The sequence below is a fragment of the Argopecten irradians genome, chromosome 9 (assembly GCF_041381155.1).
Source record: "Argopecten irradians isolate NY chromosome 9, Ai_NY, whole genome shotgun sequence".
NCBI lineage: Eukaryota > Metazoa > Mollusca > Bivalvia > Pectinida > Pectinidae > Argopecten > Argopecten irradians.
The window spans coordinates 35417780-35442879 of record NC_091142.1 but is presented as its reverse complement, the minus strand read 5'-3'; the positions used below and the strand labels follow the sequence as shown (position 1 = coordinate 35442879).

Genomic DNA, 25100 nt, shown 5'->3' with positions numbered 1-25100 from the left:
ACAAATCAGAAGAAGTCGGCTTAAATATGATAAAGATGTTTTAGTTCAGGTTTAAAGTAAAAGTGATAAAACCTTTATAACCACATTACATAAGCCCTCCCCCCCCCCCCTTAAAGATCAATGGAACAAGATGAATGGAAATAGTAAACTTGATAATATAATTACGGTTGTATACAACATTACTTATCCTCTAATTAGAACATATTTATAAGATGGGCTTACTTCTTGTGACATACAGAATAGAAAGGCTCACTGTGCTAGCTTTGATAAATACATCATATCTTAGAAAATATTGTTTTGAAATCTTCCCACCAAACGGTTGACGAGAGTGTACCCCATGGGCCCATAACAGTGTTGTATTGGTTAGATATAGTTGCCCTGACATGACAACTACTTCTTTACTGATAACGCCAGAAATGATTAAGATAAATGCTCAGAAGGAAGTAATGACATTTGTTTATATTTACTTCGCGATACTATATAATATAAACATGCGGTAGATACCTTTACATATTAATTCGTCGTACTTGCAAGGATCGACGCTGCAATAATGAATCTGACTCGATGGGTAGTGTTTTTGTGTGTTTTCACCTCTATACATTGCGATGGTTTGGATCATCCGCAGGTATGTAATCATTTTATATTGAGATATATCATTATTGATAAAAGAAGAGTATACAATGTTTGTCAATTACAGGCATCAAAAACAGTGGAAGTCTTCCTAAATTAAAAAAAAAAAATATATATATATATTTAAACTTTATCTAGAGCTATTAGACAAGACATTATTTCACACGCACCTGTATCGCTATTTAAAAACCATATCATTACATAACTTGGTTGTGTGAGGCGCGTCGTTATCTATGTCGAAAAGGAGGTCATTTGACACTCCATTTATTGATTGTACAATGTCTACCTGCTTACGGGACAATGGCAGTCTGTATAATATTGTATTACTTGTCCGTACTATTTCTCTCTTAAAACATATTAAGCTGTGCACCTGATAAGCAAGCTATTCTAACCGTGTAAATGAAGATATTAAACAAAGAATTGTTCATTCACTTGCTAGCTACTCCCAACTTTATTTCAGTGCATTTCAAATATCTTAATTAGAATGTATTTTTATATTGATCAATTCATTTTTGTTTAACTTTATTCGGTGAATCATCATATTGATGTAAATCCAGGTTTTCATGACCTCTTGAACTCTGATGAAAGTATAAGTACGCCAGGTCCAAACTTAATAGAAAATATTATATGTTGGGTTCAGTAGCAACAACAAATACTGTGAAGTGTCAATGTAAATAGTGCCGTTAATATCCGGCTAAATGAAGACCTTGAACTGAAGAATTTTATCAAACTGCTAGCTACCCAAAGTGTGCCATATGTTTACCTTTGCATATTTCATTTTCATTTCAAAATATTTTATTAAATCAAAAGATTCGATTTTGGATCGGGCAGCAGGCAAAGTCTATATATGCCCTTTCCACATGATTACATGCAGGTATTGTATATAGAAACATATCTTTAAAAGCATATCGTTAAAATGCATATTTGCACTGGACTGGATCTATAAAATAACATTTAATCATTTTTAGAATTAACACAAATCGTACATATTTTTAAAAACGCTTATGAACAGTTATTTACATATATAATAGAAGAAATACCTATAGCGATGGATAACATGCATAGCTTCCTGTTGTATAATACTTTCATTAATAAAGGTATTAATTGGTCAATATTCGCTTAATCAAAAGGTCCCAATTTTAGTTTAATAGGATTTTGGATTATAACTCAACCCCTCAATGTCACTATTACTCCGGACATTCATTGTAACCGGGCTGCAATAACATGTCGATACCTTTGCATATACAGTGTACCAGCATCATGACCAGATATCACGAATAAAGCGAAAGCAAATGGCGCCAGTACCAAACTAATGGATCACTGCGTTAGACAAACAGGCATCAGCCTGCATAGCATTTCAGATTATTGAAACTTATCACGAATTATTGAGAGTATTCTTTTTTTACAATGCAATGATAATAAGCGCTACTGAGTAGAAACTGATATGCTATTTTACTGTCGACGGTTCATGAGTGTTCGACTATTGCTAAAATAAGTTAAAATGATTCAATAGCTTGCAAACACTTGAAAACTAGTTTTGTTTCTAGCATTTTGGTATAATAAAATAAATACTACATGCAGTAAATTTTAACTATAAACAAAAACATTGGTATGCATATTTACATGTATATATATATACTTAACATGCTTTTTATACCTGCTCATTATTGGAGTGTTATCATAGTATTACTTACAAGTGTATCCTAAATATATATTTAATTTCAATATTGTCTGTAAAATTACATATATTATATATATGATTTTGAGATGTACATGTATGTATCCACAGGGAGAGGGCTTATATAGGCATAGCCTGCTGCCCAATCCCTATTAAATCTAACGATTTAATAAAATATTTTGAAATGAAATGAAATGCAGTAGAGGGTGGCAGTGTCTAGTGTTACCCCTCGGAATATCACTGTCACCCGAGGCGAAGCCGAGGTTAATTGTGATATCCTCAGGGGTGACACTAGACACTGTCAGCCTCTAATGCAGGTAGTATTCATATAAGAGGGTGGCACTAGGAATATTAGGACACATTTTAATCAAGGTTCGGTGTTGAACTACGTGTGTAAAGTGCGTTTTGATATGTGACATTTAATCTTTTAGTCACATAGTTATTTGATCTATGGAAACACATACATGACTTTAGCTCAATGTAATCATTATCATAATACCATTCCTACTATCATAAGATTCACATACAAAAACATACAGAACTAAAAAGTCATTACATAATCAGAATCAAGTTTGTATATATTATCCCCGCCTATTGAATCAAGTTTGTATATATTATCCCGCCTATTGAGGACTTCACTTTCAGTCTTTTCCAAATGCAAGATGACGGCTGAAAGGTAGCTGTCGCAGAAGACATTCTCTAGAATATGCAATGAAAAACGTGTTAAAGATCAATCACATTATCTACCACGCTACTTTTAATTATAGATTTTTTTTCGACAAGACTACGCCAGTAGAGACCGTCATGTTGAGGTTTCCTAGATAAGTTTCAAAAGTTTCAAAACGGCATCTGTGTGAAGTATTATGATTGGCATAAAACGCCGATTTCTCTTGTCTTGTGCACATGATATAAGAGGAGCATAATGGCGTTTCGACAATGTGATTTCCGAGAGTAGCGTTAACTCTAAATGATATCTAACATACAAACAGAGTCAAGGCAAGAACTGCCGAAAGATATGTTTATTTCTCTCATACCTACATGTGTAATACTGGCTGGTCCAGGACAATACACTTATATCGCTCGAAGCTGTAATTCATAGCTACTCATGCAATAAAGCTTCATGACATCACATCCTCAACAAAGTTACTATTTTCCTGATACAATTTTATAAATTTTTAACAGAAAATAGGTCTGATTTACAAAACGGGATTTGCATTTATTTCAAAATGGCGAAAAATGATAGTAGTAAAATTGCAATAAAATGTCGAGGTATGAGAAGAATATATTCTTTCACATTTGGATATGTAGGATAGGGATATTCTATCATCGGGATCACAAAATGTTGTAAAACCTTCGACAAGCCTCAAGACATCTGAAGACCATCAGGGGTAGAGTAGAGTTACAATAACACCCTAACTGTTCGAAAATTATAAGGTAAAATGGTAACTGATATACATTTTCTGATAGATATAGGATCTTACATGAGTTTTCATTTCATATGAGATTTTATGAAACGAGTCTTAGAAGTTTTTATTTTGCAAGGCTTCGCGAGCAAAAATAAAAACTTTCGAGACAAAATTCGTCCGTGGTAGACGATCATCATATATTGATTAAACAGACAAAAACTGGACGGAAATGATGAAATATGTCTCAAAATTGATACAAAAAAATGTATGCAAATTCTGATGGACATTTATACACGAAAGTGCCAAATTTAAGGAACAACTAGAATATGGACAATCAGTAAATCGGACATAAAGAAGCAACGTTGCTCGAATTTGTAAATATCAATTTCAAATTATTTCACATTATTTGACTCTAAAATGCATTTTTTTTACTTTTCTCCTTTGCTTTTGTAATCTCAGAGAAATAAGGAATAGGGGATATCTATCTATCTATCCATCTACATATGAAAGAGTCTTATATTACTCTAACTTTAAGCTAAGAAAACCCTGCCACGCCTGCCACGTTTGATTGATATATGTTGTATCAAACACGCAGTAATTAATAAAATGAACTAGCTATTTAAATACCGATTCGTATTCTGTAAACCAAAGTATTTTCGAGTAACAATTTTTGCGCCTTCATTACTGGACAAATATTTAAGGATTAACTTGAATAGATTTTTTATGTTATGGAGATATAACACAAAAATCTGAGTGTACTCTAAATAAACCGCGAAGCGGTTTATGATGAGAGTACACTCAGATTTTTGTGTTATATCTCCATAACATAAAAAATCTATTCAAATTTATCCTTATAATTCAATTTACTAAAGATAATCTCTTCAACATTTAAAATTCATTTTGGGACTCTTTTGTCTATGAAAATATTACGCCGTCATCTCAGCCAATCAGAAGCGACGTTACAAACGGCGACGCCATTTTTTCCTTTATGGGCTGATAAAGTAAATTTTTAAGCCAATGAAAATGCTCGTAACAAACAAAAATGAATTATTCACGAATACACGTTGTCTTCTCAATCGTGGGATTTTACTGACATTTGTGCATCCATGTACAATTATTAGCCTAACACTTAAATTTTCGCAAAATTACATGAAAAAATTTATCTCGCGAAAATAAAATATTTTACAGTAGTTTGGTAGTAAAGTATTCCGAGTGTTATAGTACTGTTTTTACATACTGTAGGTGAGAAATGTCATCAATGATAAATACAAGTTATGGGAGCATGAGACTGTGGTATACCAAATTAGCACTCTTATCGGTGAGTATACAATTCTACCGTATATGACAACAGAAGGGTTGTTAGGGGAAATATACATATGTTTACAGGAAAAAGCCAGATAACACATGCCAGTACACACGTAGCTCTCCTATCAAATATTAACCATACAGTATGATTACAGGTGAATTGATGAATTTTGAACTATTTTCTTTTTTTTCATTTGGGGAGCCAAATAATAATGTATATATATATGATCACTATAGAATTTTATATGTGTAACAAAGTCGGTTAAGTGCAAGTTTGAGCTTTATGGATCCCAAGCTACTGGGACTTAAAATTAACAATGTGATCTTTTAGACACTTTAGTACATGTGTAATGGTCATTTTTAACGGATTCAAATGATCCCGCTAGTGTTTTCCTCTATGGATTGTCATTTACTTAACTTAACATAAACACTAACAAGCCTATTATTCCACACAATAGCGCATCAGCATATTGGAAAACATGATAAAAGAAACCACATCAAAGTCATGCATAGAAAGAGTTTAAAAAGAAATTTTATGGCGAAATACACAGCTATTAGTTATTAATGTGATACTTACATCAGATGATTCCCAACACGCCGTAATAGAACAGGCAATGAAGGAGATTCAGAATGACGTCAAAACGGGTGAAGAGAATTGTGTCTGTTTTGAGAAAAAAGAAGGAGACTTCCGTGACCGGAGTGACTATTTGTTTATAACGGAGGCCACAGACGGGTGAGTTGCTATCATGCCCATGCGAATGTCATATTTCGATTGGTTATATCATATTTTCATATAAACGATTCACCTGAAATAAAATGACAAAATACCGTTGATACAAGATTTTATTTGTTTTGGTTTCCATTGACAACAAATGATCGGCGTAACATCTCCATGGTGCAGATTGTTCCATTTTATATGTAATCCCGTGTGAGGTTTTACAATTGCGTGACAACAAACATCAAGGACATGCCGAGCTCCGATACACTGATTTAATTAATTCAATGTATTAATACTGTAAAGAGCGAAAACATGTAAAAAGGAAAGACGAGAGCAAACGGGGATCACTTTTCGTGGTCTTAATTTAAACAAATGGAACAAACATATTCGAACGTAAAATGTAAAAGTATTTGCTAATGAAAAGAATGGATACATTGTAATTGATAAAGTTACCATCATTAGTCATATTATAATTATGTCCATTTTTTACTAGAATCTGCAAAACAAGTAGAGTAGGAATGGTGGGTGGTCGACAGAAGCTATACCTTACAGACGAGTGTATGAACAAACGGGAGATCATGTCTCTACTGCTGGTAACACTGGGGCTGTACCACGAACACCAGCGACCGGACAGGGACCAGTACATTCATGTACACACAAACAACATACAAGATGGTAATTACACCAGTACATACAGGTACACACGGACAACGTACAGGATGATAAATACACCAGTACATGCAGGTACACACGGACAACGTAAAGGATGGTAACTACACCAGTACATACAGGTACACACGGAGATCGTACAGAATGCTAAGTACACCATTACACAGAGGTACACACGAACAATGTTCGGGATGGTAAGTACACCAGTACATACATGTACACACGGACAACGTACAGGATGGTAAGTACACCAGTACATACATGTACACACGGACAACGTACAGGATGGTAAGTACACCAGTACATACAGGTACATATGGACAACATACAGGATGGTAAGTACACCAGTACATTCAGGTACACACTGACAACGTACAGGATGGTAAGTACACCAGTACATACAGGTACACACGGAAAACGCACAGGATGGTAAGTACACCAGTACATACAGGTACACACTGACAACATACAGGATGGTAAGTACACCAGTACATACAGGTACATATGGACAACGTACAGGATGGTAAGTACACCAGTACATACAGGTACACACTGACAACGTACAGGATGGTAAGTACACCAGTACATACAGGTACACACTGACAACGTACAGGATGGTAAGTACACCAGTACATACAGGTACGCACGGACAACGTACAAGACGGTAAGTACCCCAGTACATTCAGGTACACACGGACAACGTACAGGATGGTAAGTACACCAGTACATACAGGTACACACGGACAACGTACAGTATGGTAAGTACACTAGTACATACAGGTACACACGGACAACGTACAGGATGGTAAGTACACCAGTACATACAGGTACACACAGACAACGTACAGGATGGTAAGTACACTAGTACATACAGGTACACACTGACAACGTACAGGATGGTAAGTACACCAGTACATACAGGTACACACTGACAACGTACAGGATGGTAAGTACACCAGTACATACAGGTACACACAGACAACGTACAGGATGGTAAGTACACCAGTACATACAGGTACACACAGACAACGTACAGGATGGTAAGTACACCAGTACATACAGGTACACATGGACAACGTACAGGATGGTAAGTACACCAGTACATACAGGTACGCACGGACAACGTACAGGATGGTAAGTACACCAGTACATACAGGTACACACAGACAACCTACGGAATAGTAAGTACACCAGTACATACAGGTACACACTGACAACGTACAGGATGGTAAGTACACCAGTACATACAGGTACACACTGACAACGTACAGGATGGTAAGTACACTAGTACATAGAGGTAAACATGGACAACGTACAGAATGGTAAGTACACTAGTCCATAGAGGTACACACGGAAAACGCACAGGATGGTAAATACACTAGTACATACAGGTACACACGGACAACGTACAGAATGGTAAGTACACCAGTACATAACGGTACATATGGACAACGTACAAGATTTTTAGTACCCTAGTACATTCAGGTACACACGGACAACGTACAGGATGGTAAGTACACCAGTACATTCAGGTACACACGGACAACATACAGGATGGTAAGTACACCAGTACATACAGGTACATATGGACAACGTACACGATGGTAAGTACTCCAGTACATTCAGGTACACACGGACAACGTACATGATGGTAAGTACACCAGTACATTCAGGTACACACGGACAACGTACAGGATGGTAAGTACACCAGTACATACAGGTACACACTGACAACGTACAGGATGGTAAGTACACCAGTACATACAGGTACACACGGACAATGTATAGGATGGTAAGTACACTAGTACATAGAGGTACACACGGACAACGTACAGGATGGTAAGTACACCAGTACATACAGGTACACACGGACAACGTACAGGATGGTAAGTACACCAGTACATACAGGTACACACGGACAACGTTCAGGATGGTAAGTACACCAGTACATACAGGTACACACTGACAACGTACAGGATGGTAAGTAAACCAGTACATACAGGTACACACGGACAACGTACAGGATGGTAAGTACACCAGTACATACAGGTACACACGGACAACGTACAGGATGGTAAGTGCACCAGTACATACAGGTACACACGGACAACGTACAGGATGGTAAGTGCACCAGTACATACAGGTACACACTGACAACGTACAGGATGGTAAGTACACTAGTACATAGAGGTACACATGGACAACGTACAGAATGGTAAGTACACTAGTACATAGAGGTACACGCGGAAAACGCACAGGATGGTAAATACACTAGTACATACAGGTACACACGGACAACGTACAGAATGGTAAGTACACCAGTACATAACGGTAAATATGGACAACGTACAAGATTGTTAGTACCCTAGTACATTCAGGTACACACGGACAACGTACAGGATGGTAAGTACACCAGTACATTCAGGTACACACGGACAACATACAGGATGGTAAGTACACCAGTACATACAGGTACATATGGACAACGTACAAGATGGTAAGTACCCCAGTACATTCAGGTACACACGGACAACGTTCAGGATGGTAAGTTCACCAGTACATTCAGGTACACACGGACAACGTACAGGATGGTAAGTACACTAGTACATACAGGTCGCACTGACAACGTACAGGATAGTAAGTACCCCAGTACATTCAGGTACACACGGACAACGTACAGGATGGTAAGTACACCAGTACATACAGGTACACACGGACAACGTACAGGATGGTAAGTACACCAGTACATTCAGGTACACACGGACAACGTTCAGGATGGTAAGTTCACCAGTACATTCAGGTACACACGGACAACGTACAGGATGGTAAGTACACTAGTACATACAGGTCGCACTGACAACGTACAGGATAGTAAGTACCCCAGTACATTCAGGTACACACGGACAACGTTGAGGATGGTAAGTACACCAGTACATTCAGGTACACGCGGACAACGTACAGGATGGTAAGTACACCAGTACATACAGGTCGCACTGACAACGTACAGGATGGTAAGTACACCAGTACATACAGGTACACACGGACAATGTATAGGATGGTAAGTACACCAGTACATACAGGTACACACTGACAACGTACAGGATGGTAAGTACACCAGTACATACAGGTACACACGGACAACGTACAGGATGGTAAGCACACTAGTACAATCAGGTACACACGGACAACGTACAGGATGGTAAGTACACCAGTACATACAGGTTCACACGGACAACGTACAGGATGGTAAGTACACTAATACATACAGGTACACACGGACAACGTACAGGATGGTAAGTACACCAGTACATACAGGTACACACGGACAACGTACATGATGGTAAATACACCAGTACATACAGGTACACACGGACAATGTATAGGATGGTAAGTACACCAGTACATACAGGTACACACTGACAACGGACAGGATGGTAAGTACACCAGTACATACAGGTACACACGGACAACGTACAGGATGGTAAGTACACCAGTACATACAGGTACACACTGACAACATACAGGATGGTAAGTACACCAGTACATACAGGTACATACGGACAACGTACAGCATGGTAAGCACACTAGTACAATCAGGTACACACGGACAATGTATAGGATGGTAAGTACACCATTACATACAGGTACACACGGACAACGTACAGGATGGTAAGTACACCAGTACATACAGGTACACACGGACAATGTATAGGATGGTAAGTACAGGTACACACGGACAATGTATAGGATGGTAAGTACACCAGTACATACAGGTACACACGGACAATGTATAGGAAGTACAGGTACACACGTACAACGTACAGGTACACAGGTACGGACAACGTACAGGATGGTAAGTACACCAGTACATACAGGTACACACGGACAACGTACAGGATGGTAAGTACACCAGTACATACAGGTACACACGGACAACATACAGGATGGTAAGTACACCAGTACATACAGGTACACACGGACAATGTATAGGATGGTAAGTACACCAGTACATACAGGTACACACGGACAACGTATAGGATGGTAAGTACACCAGTACATACAGGTACACACGGACAACGTACAGGATGGTAAGTACACCAGTACATACAGGTACACACGGACAACGTACAGGATGGTAAGTACACCAGTACATACAGGTACACACGGACAACGTACAGGATGGTAAGTACACCAGTACATACAGGTACACACGGACAATGTATAGGATGGTAAGTACACACCAGTACATACAGGTACACACGGACAACGTACAGGATGGAAGTGGTACAGGTAACACACAGTACAGATGAAGCACCAGTACAATCAGGTACACACGGACAACGTACAGGATGGTAAGTACACCAGTACATACAGGTTCACACGGACAACGTACAGGATGGTAAGTACACCAGTACATACAGGTACACACGGACAACGTACAGGATGGTAAGTACACCAGTACATACAGGTACACACGGACAACGTACAGGATGGTAAATACACCAGTACATACAGGTACACACGGACAATGTATAGGATGGTAAGTACACCAGTACATACAGGTACACACTGACAACGGACAGGATGGTAAGTACACCAGTACATACAGGTACACACGGACAACGTACAGGATGGTAAGTACACCAGTACATACAGGTACACACGGACAACGTACAGGATGGTAAGTACACCAGTACATACAGGTACACACGGACAACGTACAGGATGGTAAGTACACCAGTACATACAGGTACACACGGACAACGTACAGGATGGTAAGTACACCAGTACATACAGGTACACACGGACAACGTACAGGATGGTAAGTACACCAGTACATACAGGTACACACGGACAACGTACAGGATGGTAAGTACACCAGTACATACAGGTACACACGGACAACGTACAGGATGGTAAGTACACCAGTACATACAGGTACACACGGACAACGTACAGGATGGTAAGTACACCAGTACATACAGGTACACACGACAACAACAGGATGGTAAGTACACCAGTACATACAGGTACACACGTACAACGTACAGGATGGTAAGTACACCAGTACATACAGGTACACACGGACAACGTACAGGATGGTAAGTACACCAGTACATACAGGTACACACAGACAACGTACAGGATGGTAAGTACACCAGTACATACAGGTACACACGGACAACGTACAGGATGGTAAGTACACCAGTACATACAGGTACACATGGACAACGTACAGGATGGTAAGTACAGGTACATACAGGTACACACGGACAATGTATAGGATGGTAAGTACACCAGTACATACAGGTACACACGGACAACGTACAGGATGGTAAGTACACCAGTACATACAGGTACACACGGACAATGTATAGGATGGTAAGTACACCAGTACATACAGGTACACACGGACAACGAACAGGATGGTAAGTACACCAGTACATACAGGTACACACGGACAACGTACAGGATGGTAAGTACACCAGTACATACAGGTCGCACTGACAACGTACAGGATGGTAAGTACACCAGTACATACAGGTACACACGGACAATGTATAGGATGGTAAGTACACCAGTACATACAGGTACACACGGACAACGTACAGGATGGTAAGTACACCAGTACATACAGGTACACACGGACAACGTACAGGATGGTAAGTACACCAGTACATACAGGTACACACGGACAACGTACAGGATGGTAAGTACACCAGTACATACAGGTACACACGGACAACGTACAGGATGGTAAATACACCAGTACATACAGGTACACACGGACAACGTACAGGATGGTAAGAAACACCAGTACATACAGGTACACACGGACAACGTACAGGATGGTAAGTACACCAGTACATACAGGTACACACGGACAACGTACAGGATGGTAAGTACACCAGTACATACAGGTACACACGGACAACGTACAGGATGGTAAGTACACCAGTACATACAGGTACACACGGACAACGTACAGGATGGTAAGTACACCAGTACATACAGGTACACACGGACAACGTACAGGATGGTAAGTACACCAGTACATACAGGTACACACGGACAACGTACAGGATGGTAAGTACACCAGTACATACAGGTACACACTGCAACATACAGGATGGTAAGTACACCAGTACATACAGGTACACACGGACAACGTACAGGATGGTAAGTACACCAGTACATACAGGTACACACGGACAACGTACAGGATGGTAAGTACACCAGTACATACAGGTACACACTGACAACATACAGGATGGTAAGTACACCAGTACATACAGGTACACACGGACAACGTACAGGATGGTAAGTACACCAGTACATACAGGTACACACTGACAACGTACATGATGGTAAGTACACCAGTACATACAGGTACACACGGACAACTTTCAGGATGGTAAGTACACTAGTACATACAGGTACACATGGACAACGTACAGGATGGTAAGTACACCAGTACATACAGGTACACACAGACAACGTACAGGATGGTAAGTACACCAGTACATACAGGTACACACGGACAACGTATAGGATGGTAAGTACACCAGTACATACAGGTACACACGGACAACGTACAGGATGGTAAGTACACCAGTACATACAGGTACACACGGACAATGTACAGGATGGTAAGTACACCAGTACATACAGGTACACACAGACAACGTACAGGATGGTAAGTACACCAGTACATACAGGTACACACAGACAACGTACAGGATGGTAAGTACACCAGTACATACAGGTACACACAGACAACTTACAGGATGGTAAGTACACTAGTACATACAGGTACACACGGACAACGTACAGGATGGTAAGTACACCAGTACATACAGGTACACACGGACAACGTACAGGATGGTAAGTACACCAGTACATACAGGTACACACGGACAAACGTACAGGATGGTAAGTACACCAGTACATACAGGTACACACGGACAACGTACAGGATGGTAAGTACACCAGTACATACAGGTACACACGGACAACGTACAGGATGGTAAGTACACCAGTACATACAGGTACACACGGACAATGTCAGGATGGTAAGTACACCAGTACATACAGGTACACACGGACAACGTACAGGATGGTAAGTACACCAGTACATACAGGTACACACGGCAACGTACAGGATGTAATTACACCGTACAGGTACACACGGACAACGTACAGGATGGTAAGTACACAGTACATACAGGTACACACGGACAACGTACAAGATGTATAGTACACTAGTACATACAGGTACACACTGACAACGTACAGGATGGTAAGTGCACAAGTACATACAGGTACACATGGACAAGGTACAGGATGATATGTACACCAGTACATACAGGTACACACGGGCAACGTACGGGATGGTGAGCATTGCAAGATACTGATTAGATAATCCATATAATTATTTAATGTAAGGCTGTGATTAATACTTGTAAGCATTCTATTCGTACCACCTTCTCTTGTCATTATATTTCTATGAGCTATTGATGAAAAGTTTTGTTTGATTTCTTTTAGTTGACACAGATTTTACATAAATTAAATTAATGAATAAATTAATCAATGTATAGTAAAACTTTCTATTTCCAGCCGCGAGACCTTTGTTTAATAAGATCCCTACAGACGATACTGACCTACTTGGACTTCCTTACGATTTTGACTCCATCACACATTTCGGCCCATACGATTTCGCCAAGTCTAAAAGTCAACCCACCATTACCGCGATAAAATATAATGTCAGCTTTGGTGGCGGCAGTGTGCCCTCCTTCTACGACGTACTGAAAGTACAGATGTTATATCAATGTCATTTAGGTAGAGTATTTAATATACAATACGTAACATAAGATCCAATTTATACTGCGGCAATATTAACATGCATGTGTCAATACAATCTGTAAATAAAGTTATAAAGTTGCAAGGAAAATGGAATATCATTATAGCAATGGTTACATAAAATCATTGATTACATGGTTTGGGATGCAGAAATATAAAACCATATTTGAATTTTGTATTGAGAATAATGTCAAAATGAAACAGCAATAACACATCGGGAATGGAATAATATGTTGGCCGATTTCTGACATTACACAGAAATACACATTGTATCTATTATATTTTTCACGTTGAGGTTACACTATGTTTGGAGGAAAATTTGTGAATTTATTCCAACAATTATCTACCGACTATTATTACCCACAATGGCGTGTCACCTCCGAGTCACTCCCAGACTACATGACTACGGGGTGTAGCAAGAATGATGATACAGGCAAGTTATTTGTATGCAACATACCTTATTTATGATTCAGATTATATTACATGTTAAATAATAATTTCGTTTATGATTTTTTCTCGTCAAAGGCTCTCAACTTTAAAACTTGTTTTATAAATCGAGTAAAATCTAAGGTCTAAGAATAACTCAAGACAGATTTTCTATATGTTGCATGCATTCTACAATCATGCGAATTTATTTGCGTTTATTATAAAAAAATCCACAGATATGTACACCCTGACTGTTCTGAATGGCGCAAACTGGACGAGTAATCTTCCCCTACCCCCCGGGAATTTCTGTATATCTGTTGACATCTGTATCTCGTCTTCCTCCCCGGATATAAAGTCGTACATACAACTGACCAAGGGAACTGACTCTAACAAACTCAACTACGTGAATCAAAGTGGATGCTGGACAACACTCAATATTAAGCATGCGTCAGTAAAAGAATGGGATGTAAGTAGTCTGTGATATTTTGATTTCGTATACACAGGCATAATATAAAAGGTAAGGTAAATTCAGGTCAATTTCAGGTCAATAGCATGGGATTTTTTTCTGGTCATTTACATCATGAAAAGAGCAAAAAAGGTCGTTTCAGGCAAACCTTGACATAAAATTGATCTGAAATTCATATGAAAATGATCTAAATTCACATGTTTTGTAAAGTTAATTTCAGGTTAAATGGACCTGAAATAGACCTGCAGTTTTTTCGTGTGAAATTGATCTCAATTTCAGATGAATTTAAGATTAATTTTAGGTCAAGATAATTATATTGCTTGTGTAACAATGAATCCACTATTAAGGAAAGTAGAAATTAAATAAATAATATTATTTTCCCATACCCGTCATTGACATTCAATACCTAACTAACATATGGTTTATATTTGGATTTCCAGATAGAGTTGGTGGGTCATATCCTCTGGGGAGGAGATGTCCTGGCTCTGGACAACATAATTATCCGTCGGGATATTCACTGTGGAGCGTAGAAGGACTGGTTAGCAGCTGCCACCGCAATGTATTCTATGACGATTTAGCAACGAAAATCCAAACATAATTCTCGCTTTCCATCGGTGTATCTTACTTGTAATTAAAATTCCATGTAAATATTCCTTTTTGTTTCCTTGATTTATATTTTATAGTTTGTTTCTCCGTATTTCACATCAATAAATCAGTTAATATTGTGACCCATTTTCTTCTTATCATCTTAATAGTTCTCTCTATCAAAGTTATTATACTTTAGAAAAGTCGACAAAAGAGGTATTCTATAAAAAATGAGTAGTAAGAATTGACCACATTAGACTGCTTTATAAAAATAACTGAATTGAAAATACTATGTGTTTTTGCAGTATCAGAGCAACTCTATAAAACAAAATAGACATTGGAAAGTTGAATAGATCAAACAACTGCTGAGCTTTCCGTCTACAAGGAATTCTAGATTTTAGAGTATTTTGTGTTATACTTAAACAAGTTAACATTTCTAACAATACATTGAAATAGATACTTTCGTATAAGGTGTTCGTGCACCATTATGATAAATCTTGTCACCAGTTCATGCATCAATCGAACGATCGGCTTCAATGTTTTTACATTGGTATCTTATAATCCATATCTAATTCCCAGTCCATATCTACAGAGCCCTTCTAGTCTCATTTGTCTTCACACGTGTTTATAAAATATGATGTGATGACGCATTGACCTCGATACGACATGTACAATAGGCTTTATGGAAACAAACCTGTGATAAGTTATCTGCTAAAATCCCCTTTTGTTTTGGGAACATTATGTTACCTTGTTAGTGTGCATTGTGTCTTGAATATCAGTGACATGTGACAAAGTCCACGATTAAGCTCGACAAAACGTGTAGGCGTTTGTTAAGTAGTTTCCGAACAACATTTACAAACAGGATGAAGCTATCCGCGAGAACCATATTCAATGTTTCGAAAATTAAGTACAGTACCTTATAATTTGACGGAGTACATGTAACTTAAATCTTAACATCGTAAACATTTAATCATTTATTAGGCTTCAGCAACCAGAACATTAAAAAATCGCTCTGAGAAATATTTCCCAAAATACCTCCATAATACCTAGCGGATTTACTTGACTAAGATATATCGAATACTATCTGTGGCAGTCTGTGTATTTTCATCGGATATTCTGGTTTCCCTCCTCTTTTAAATCTGACACCACCTTCAGTTACCCTGACTGTTGAGTTGATAGTGCAAACAAAACTCAACTAATCAAACCCCTGACCGACTGATTCGTAGACAGTTTTTTTTGTGTTATTTTGCTTTTTAGGCATTTCTTTGACCAATTTAACTTTTTCAAATTATAACTTCATACATAAAATTTCTTCCGACACATTCTGAAGACTAGACCAGATAAAACATTCCGAAAAGTATAAAAAAAATCTTATGGTCAGATTAGTTTTTCGAAATAGATAAAAGCGTCATAATTTGAGCTGACAGCCACATATAACATGGAAAAAAATGTTCATATATATATAACTGAAACTTAAAGAGTTATAAAGGATGTTTGACAAGGAAGAGCTTAGTGCTATTAAATATTGTACTTGAATGTCCTCATTTTAAACAATTGTATATACATAATATAAAGTTTATAATGTATGTGTGAGTTATATACTATGCTGTTCTTTCATCTAACAAATGTTTTATTCTAAGGAGACATATAAATGCAATATCAACATGAATTTGACCACGAGAACATATTACAAGCCTTAAAGTCCATTAATGTTGTAATATTTTACATAGCATTTGTAATGAATAGAATGATTGTACTGTCGCAAAACACAATGGAGGTCAAAGTGTATTGTACCGGTATAAAATGAACGTACAATGCAATACTGGCCAAATGAAGGGGAGATAACAGAAAATGTAAAATATGTGATCAGTTAGATAGCCCTTCACTGTAAATGAAAGACAAAAAACGACATCTTGATCAGTTATTATTTTGGATACTTCTCCTTGAAATTATAAACATTTGAGCAACTTTGATTTTAAGTACATGTATATATATATTCAGATCGACGGATAAAGCTCTATTACTAAGCAAAGGCATTTCAACACTTATTTGATATGTTTAATGATATATGAACATTTGGCGTGAAAAAGCATGATTTATATGTCTTCTAAGTTCTATATTGTTCTCTGATATGATAAACTCCTTTCATTTCATTTGAAGTCCGGATATTGATTACACCTTCCAAGAAAAAAACCTAACAGGTCAACTTCCTCGTCCAGATAAAATTCGTTGGGTTAAGGTGAGAGATAATGTTAGTGTAGTTTTATTGTTAGAAGCCACGTTACTGGCATGGCTCTGTTTTGTCCTGTAATCGGTCTTTATGTGCTGGCGTCAATATGCATTGGTGTGGAATCTGCCATACAACCACAGGTACAGTACTGGTCAGCACTATTTATAGCCATTTTAATTAAGTTTCGATGTTTTATTAGGTGTGTAAAGTACGTTTTGTTATATGACCTTTAATAATCTTGTAAAATTGCTATTTGATCTATGGAAATATATAAAATATTTTTTATCAATAAAATCATTCTTATACAAAAATGTAATGTCATTCCTACGTTCATAAAGTTAACCACACAAGAAAACAAACAAATACAATTCGATAACAAGAGTAACCTCGTATGTATACCAAAACAATACCGTACGAGTAACCTCGTATGTATAACCCCGCCTCTTACAAGAACATTGTGTTCGAATTGGTTAAAACAACTTCACCTGATAGTTAGGATTTATTTGTATTAGGTTATGAACATATCGTATTTCCTTAGAAGGGCATGTAAATTATAAGGTGACAAAAGGTGATTGGCCTTTGCCAAATCCAAGATCTCGCATACGACACTCTGTACGAAATGAATGAAAAAACGTGTTAAAAGTAATCACTTTATCCACAACACTACTTCTTATTACTGTTTCTTACGTCAAGACCACATCAGTGGAAACCGTCATGTTTGGATTCATATATAACTTTGAAAAGCACCATCTGTGTTAAGTCTTTTGATTAAATAATACGCCGATTTCCCTATCTTGTGACACAGTTCGTAAACATGGTAAACAGCTTAGGGCGTAGTGACGATTAAAGACTGTGGGTGGTAAACAGGGTGTAGTGGCGATTAGAGACTGTGGGTGGTAAACAGGGTGTAGTGGCGATTAGAGACTGTGGGTGGTAAACAGGGTGTAGTGGCAATTAGAGACTGTGGGTGGTAAACAGGGTGTAGTGGCGATTAGAGACTGTGGGTGGTAAACAGGGCGTTGTGGCGATTAGACACTGTGGGTGGTAAACAGGGTGTAGTGGCAATTAGAGACAGTGGATGGTAAACAGGTCGTTGTGGCGATTAGAGACTGTGTATGGTAAACAGGGTGTAGTGGCGATTAGAGACAGTGGGGTGGTAAACAGGGTGTAGTGGCAATTAGAGACTGTGGGTGGTAAACAGGGTGTAGTGGCGATTAGAGACTGTGGGTGGTAAACAGGGTGTTGTGGCGATTAGAGACTGTGGGTGGTAAACAGGGTGTTGTGGCGATTAGAGACTGTGGGTGGTAAACAGGGCGTTGTGGCGATTAGAGACTGTGGGTGGTAAACAGGGCATTGTGGCGATTAGACACTGTGTATGGTAAACAGGGTGTAGTGGCAATTAGAGACAGTGGATGGTAAACAGGGTGTAGTGGCGATTAGAGACTGTGGGTGGTAAACAGGGCGTTGTGGCGATTAGAGACTGTGTATGGTAAACAGGGTGTAGTGGCAATTAGAGACTGTGGATGGTAAACAGGTCGTTGTGGCGATTAGAGACTGTGTATGGTAAACAGGGTGTAGTGGCAATTAGAGACTGTGGGTGGTAAACAGGGCGTTGTGGCGATTAGAGACTTTGGGTGGTAAACAGGGCGTTGTGGCGATTAAGTCTTTGGGTGGTAAACAGGGCGTTGTGGCGATTAGAGACTGTGTATGGTAAACAGGGTGTAGTGGCGATTAGACACTGTGGGTGGTAAACAGGGTGTAGTGGCGATTAGAGACAGTGGGTGGTAAACAGGGCGTTGTGGCGATTAGAGACAGTGGATGGTAAACAGGGCGTTGTGGCGATTAGAGACTGTGTATGGTAAACAGGGTGTAGTGGCGATTAGAGACTGTGGGTGGTAAACAGGGCGTTGTGGCGATTAGAGACTGTGGGTGGTAAACAGGGCGTTGTGGCGATTAGAGACTGTGGGTGGTAAACAGGGCATTGTGGCGATTAGACACTGTGGGTGGTAAACAGGGCGTTGTGGCGATTAGAGACTGTGGGTGGTAAACAGATCGTTGTGGCGATTAGAGACTGTGGGCGGTAAACAGGGCGTTGTGGTGATTAGACACTGTGGCTGGTAAACAGGGCGTTGTGGCAATTAGACACTGTGGGTTCCGAGTGTGGTTAGACTCTAAATGGCACCTATTATACAAACAGGGTCAGTCAAAAACTGTCGTAAGATATTCATTGCACTAACTTTAATTTAATGTCACCCAGATGAAAGTATTGCATGAAACACGCTGATATTATTACATTTCACTAGTTACTTAAGACTGATTCATATTCTGTAAATGAAAGTATTTCCGCATTACAATATTTTGCGTCTTCATTGATTGAGACATATTCACTAATACACATTGCCTGCGCAATCGAGGGATTTTGCATCCATAATCAATTATTCTCTCTAAAATAAAAAAAAATAAATGAAAAAAATGAAAAAAAAACAGTAGTTTGGTAGTAAAGTATTCCGAGTGTTATAGTACTGTTTTTACATATTGTAGGTGAGAAATGTCATCAATGATAAATACAAGTTATGGGAGCATGAGACTGTGGTATACCAAATCAGCACTCTTATCGGTGAGTATACAATTCTACCGTATATAACAACAGGGTAATTGGGGGTGTTAGGGAAAGATAACTCCGCATAGCACTTCCATCAAATATTAAAGATGCTCCACCGACGACAGAGCATAAATGATATTTATTATTTAATATAATATAAAATAATGTATTTCGCTTTTGGTACATGCGCAATCAGTACTTCATTCCATATAGAATATAGTGTCACGGGTTTTTTCGGGATACAATTAATTATTTTTTGCAATTTTTTAACTAGTGAAGTAAAATTAAAAGCTCAAGAGTTTCAATGGTGGTAATGGTGTAAAGTAAGTAAGTTTTGTAACTGAAGAAAATGCTAAATCGTCTGCTCCTGTTTTTGATAGTGAAAAAATACCATTTGTCAGCGATGGAGCATCTTTAAAGTATAGAAACCACGTCATAGTCATGCATAGAATGTTCAAATTTTATGGCAAAATGCACAGCTATTAGTTATTATTGTGATATTTACATTAGATGATTCCCAACACGCCGTAATAGAACAGGCAATGAAGGAGATTCAGAATGACGTCAAAACGGACGAAGGTTATTGCGTCAGTTTTGAGAAAAAAGAAGGAGCTTTCCGGGACCGGAGTGACTTTTTGTTTATAACGGAGGCCACAGACGGGTGAGTTGTAGGCATACGAATGTCATATTTCGATTATATTATATTCGCATATAAACGATTCAACGGAATTAAAATATCTTTGATGCAAGAACATCCTCAGCTCCGATACACTGCTTTCATGAATTATATGTATTAATACTGTAAAATGTGAAACACAGGGAAAGGAAAGACGACCGCAAACGGGGTTCACTGTTCTTGGTCTTTGTTTAATCAACTGGAACACACATATTCGAACCTATAAATATGAAAACACGTTTAATTAATACTCGATTCTCATCATTGTCCATATTTTTATTCGTCCTATTTGTACTAGAATGTGCAAAACCAGTAACGTAGGAATGGTTGGTGGTCGACAGAAGCTATACCTTACAGACGACTGTATGTACAAACGGGAGATCATGTCTCTACTTCTGGTTACACTAGGGCTGTACCACGAACACCAGCGACCGGACAGGGACCAGTACATAGAGGTGCACATGGACAACGTACAAGATGGTGAGTATCATGGGTAAAACGCATGCATGTAAACATTAGCAAATGAAGAGGGTACGGGACAAGCACCAAGATGAGCAAATATTTATATTTTTTAAATAATGTCAACTAATGGAGTATTTGCAAAGATATCTTTTAAATGCGACCAAGATTGAGTCAATATACTAATACGTATACGCCAAGACAAAACGTAATGAAAGAACCATTCAGGATAAATAGTTAAACTGTAATAACCGTTTACTTTCAGTTGCCAGGTCACACTTTGAGAAGATCCCCTCTAGTGACACAGACCTCTTAGGCTATCCGTATGATTTCGACTCCATCACACACTACAGTCCGTACGCCTTCGCAAAAGACCCTCGACTACCTACAATCACTGCCAATGTATCGGATGTAAGCTTTGGTAACAAGCGCATGCTTAGTTACCATGATGTCCTTAAACTACAGACACTCTACATCTGTGGTCATGGTAATCATAATTAATATATTTAACAAAATCTCCATATCAGTGGAATTTTAATAAAAAAATATCTAAACTTTTTAGTAAAGCAATGCAATGTTTGATGTGGTGAAAGATAAGAAGATTCATCAATGTTTGTTTAATCAGATGACAGTTTCTTTGTTTATTTGATAAAGGACAGGGAATTGAATTGTTATATTTAATAAAATCACTTAGTATATAGCATACGTCATCTACGAACTACGCTTAGATGCGTAATATATCATTATTGCATAACAAACAATCGATTAGTCAGCCCTTTTATGCAGATAATACTTTTTTGTTTCAAACAATACATATACATGTATCATGCATATGGTCGTATAAATGTTTTATGATTTAAAAAATTTAAAAAAAAAATTACGTTTCTTGTCTTTATAGATACATCCCATATCTTCAACAGCCCTGGTAAGTTACATATATATACTATGTACCCTAGTCGGTACCTAGCTGACTATATATTAGGCCAAAAAAAAGCCTAATAATATAGGCAGGTTTAGCGGACTATATGTACCCGACAATGCGATCGTCTTACCACTGTTATGCTAGCAAATTTACCAGACCCTCATTTATCCAAAGTTTACATTTAAACAAGCTAAAGAACACTAGCGCAGTGTAACACGGTTATATAGAACCTTTGGGCGTCAATGGAAATACTTCATTATGACCACATTGTGTTTTACAAAATTCTTCTGAAAGAAACATTTTTTTTTATTTCATTTCAAAATAATGTTATCAAATCATTTGATTGAATAGGGATTGGGCAGCAGGCTATGCCTACATAAGCCCTCTCCCTGAAAGAAACATTGACGGTATGGATATTACTCCGTTATAATCATGTATTTCGAAACTTTCAGGTGATCCATTCTGGCCATATTGAAAGCCATTCAATATAATTCAATACAAGAGATGTTTATTATCACTTTAAATCCTTATTAATATTGTTTTCACTTAATATTTTATTTTAAAGCTTTTGCAGTGGACTGCAACTTTGAAAACATCATGTGTAATTTAGCCGACGACTATAAAGACGATTTCAAATGGATCAGACAAAACTCAGACCTTGGACCAAATGGACCTTCAGCTGACCACTCCAGCGGGAACGGTAGGTATAACACTGGTGTTTGTGTCATACAAAACTCGGTCCTTGGAAATAATGGACCTTCAGCTGACCAATCCAGATAAAGAGTAGGTATAATCCTGGTGTTTGTATCAGACAAAACTCAGCACTTGGTCAAAATGAACCTTAAGCTGACCTCTGCAGCGGGAACGGCAGGTATTATCCCGGGGTTTGTATCAAATGAAATTAAGTCTTTGGTTATAACTGACCTTCAGCTCGGAAGTTTGTATAAAGACATATCAAGGGGTCTTAAGTACACATGTATATTGGTGGCAACATTAATATCGTAAACAAACGTATGCGATCAAAGTTTGTGTAATTCACGGGCAATAAATTAATCACGAAAATAGTTAATATCCAGAATAGGTGAATTTATACAGTCTGTTTTGGAAATGGAAACTAGAGAAATAATGAAAAACTATTGATCATAAATTAGTGAATTTATAGACACAAACACGATGTTCTTAAGCATCTATCATTTATTTACCATTTTGTCATATCATCCGCGTATCGGAAAGGTCCACCACCTTTACAAAATAGGAATTCTTTAAAAAAGAAATTTAAAAAAAACTTACATTAGAAAACTTATTTCGGTGTTCTATGCAAGATTATTTGTGTAATATAGATAAAGAGTGAAGATTCCTTTCACTATTTTGCCGTCTGGCGCAGTGATAGTCAACTAAGGCGCGGCAAATTATGACGACGGTGGGAAGCATAAGACAACCCGAGTTATGAAAATTAGCATCTAATCCATTTTTATTTAAATGTTTAGAAGTGGTTATACTATAGTATTAAATACTATAGTATTAATGATAAAACTTTTGCAACTCTACAAAAATATGAATCCAGATTTACATTTTCATTTTAAAAATCAAAATCCTTTTAGCTGTAGTGGACCTTTACGCGCGCTATATATACTGCATATGTCTCCTCCCTAGGTTTCTACTTATACTCTAACGGGACAGGAAACTACAACAAGACGTCCCGGCTATTGTCTGCCAGAGAGATCCCACCAGGAGAGTATTGTATCTCTCTGCATTACTTCATTGTTGGAGACAACACCTCGACCTTGACTGTTCGGGCGTATGATTACGTCAACGACACAGAAGTGACGCTTTCGTCACGCACGTCCAACACCGGGGGTAATATAGACGGTGGCTGGTTCCAGTACCGGACGCACTACGTCAATACGTCCCATAAGTGGAGGGTAGGTAGTCTGAAAAGAGCTCTTTGGTTTGCCAGACCCAGAAAAAAAACAACTCAAAATATATTATTGAAAAACATGGATATATCTGTATTATTAGGTTGAAGATGATGAAAGTACGCTGGGTTTTTTTTCCTTTTTTTTTTCTTGTGTTTTTGTTGATTGTGTTTCTATTTTATTGACATTAAACAACCTAATTGCATACATTAAGCGTATACCAATAATCGTTTTCTTTTTGGTTTCATTTTGTAGGTATATATTGAGTGTTACATCCAAAACGAGGCTGGTGGTGTGGCTATTGATGACGTACAAGTCTACCCAGGAGTGTGTTCTTAGAGTGCACAAATTTAAATGTACCTCAATCACACCAAATAAACATATAACATGTATACGTTGTTTGAGATATGTATGGCGTATTTTGAAGAAGATAAGTTAATATGTGACAATCATTTACACTTAAATTCGTTGTAAATACAAGATACAAGACAAATGACGACAACGAGCAAAACAGAGGAATAGAAATCGTATTTATAAAAATATGTTTCAACT

General features: G+C 38.0%; 2 protein-coding genes across 2 annotated transcripts; both read left to right on the top strand.

Moving 5' to 3' along the window:
- Positions 1–251: 251 nt before the first annotated feature.
- Positions 252–15811, top strand: LOC138332171 (zinc metalloproteinase nas-4-like). Its single transcript, XM_069280166.1, has 8 exons — positions 252–625; positions 4957–5032; positions 5602–5752; positions 6231–6412; positions 14024–14245; positions 14562–14699; positions 14929–15158; positions 15599–15811. The coding sequence occupies exons 1-8, from the start codon at positions 551–553 to the stop codon at positions 15686–15688; spliced, it is 1164 nt and encodes a 387-aa protein (XP_069136267.1). The 5' UTR covers positions 252–550; the 3' UTR covers positions 15689–15811.
- Positions 15812–17947: 2136 nt separating this feature from the next.
- On the top strand, positions 17948–24940 carry LOC138332170 (meprin A subunit beta-like). The gene is made up of 9 exons (XM_069280165.1): positions 17948–18113; positions 20515–20590; positions 21086–21236; positions 21550–21731; positions 21976–22197; positions 22609–22635; positions 23198–23332; positions 24286–24554; positions 24804–24940. The coding sequence occupies exons 1-9, from the start codon at positions 18033–18035 to the stop codon at positions 24885–24887; spliced, it is 1227 nt and encodes a 408-aa protein (XP_069136266.1). The 5' UTR covers positions 17948–18032; the 3' UTR covers positions 24888–24940.
- Positions 24941–25100: the final 160 nt, after the last annotated feature.

Excerpts from the sequence above, each read along its gene's own strand:
- LOC138332171 (XM_069280166.1), top strand. The coding sequence starts at position 551 with ATGAATCTGACTCGATGGGTAGTGTTTTTGTGTGTTTTCACCTCTATA. Across the intron at positions 5,033-5,601 it reads CCAAATTAGCACTCTTATCG|ATGATTCCCAACACGCCGTA; the intron begins GTGAGTATACAA and ends TACTTACATCAG. Across the intron at positions 6,413-14,023 it reads CACAAACAACATACAAGATG|CCGCGAGACCTTTGTTTAAT; the intron begins GTAATTACACCA and ends TTCTATTTCCAG.
- LOC138332170 (XM_069280165.1), top strand. The coding sequence starts at position 18,033 with ATGGCTCTGTTTTGTCCTGTAATCGGTCTTTATGTGCTGGCGTCAATA. Across the intron at positions 21,732-21,975 it reads CATGGACAACGTACAAGATG|TTGCCAGGTCACACTTTGAG; the intron begins GTGAGTATCATG and ends GTTTACTTTCAG. Across the intron at positions 24,555-24,803 it reads ATACGTCCCATAAGTGGAGG|GTATATATTGAGTGTTACAT; the intron begins GTAGGTAGTCTG and ends TTCATTTTGTAG.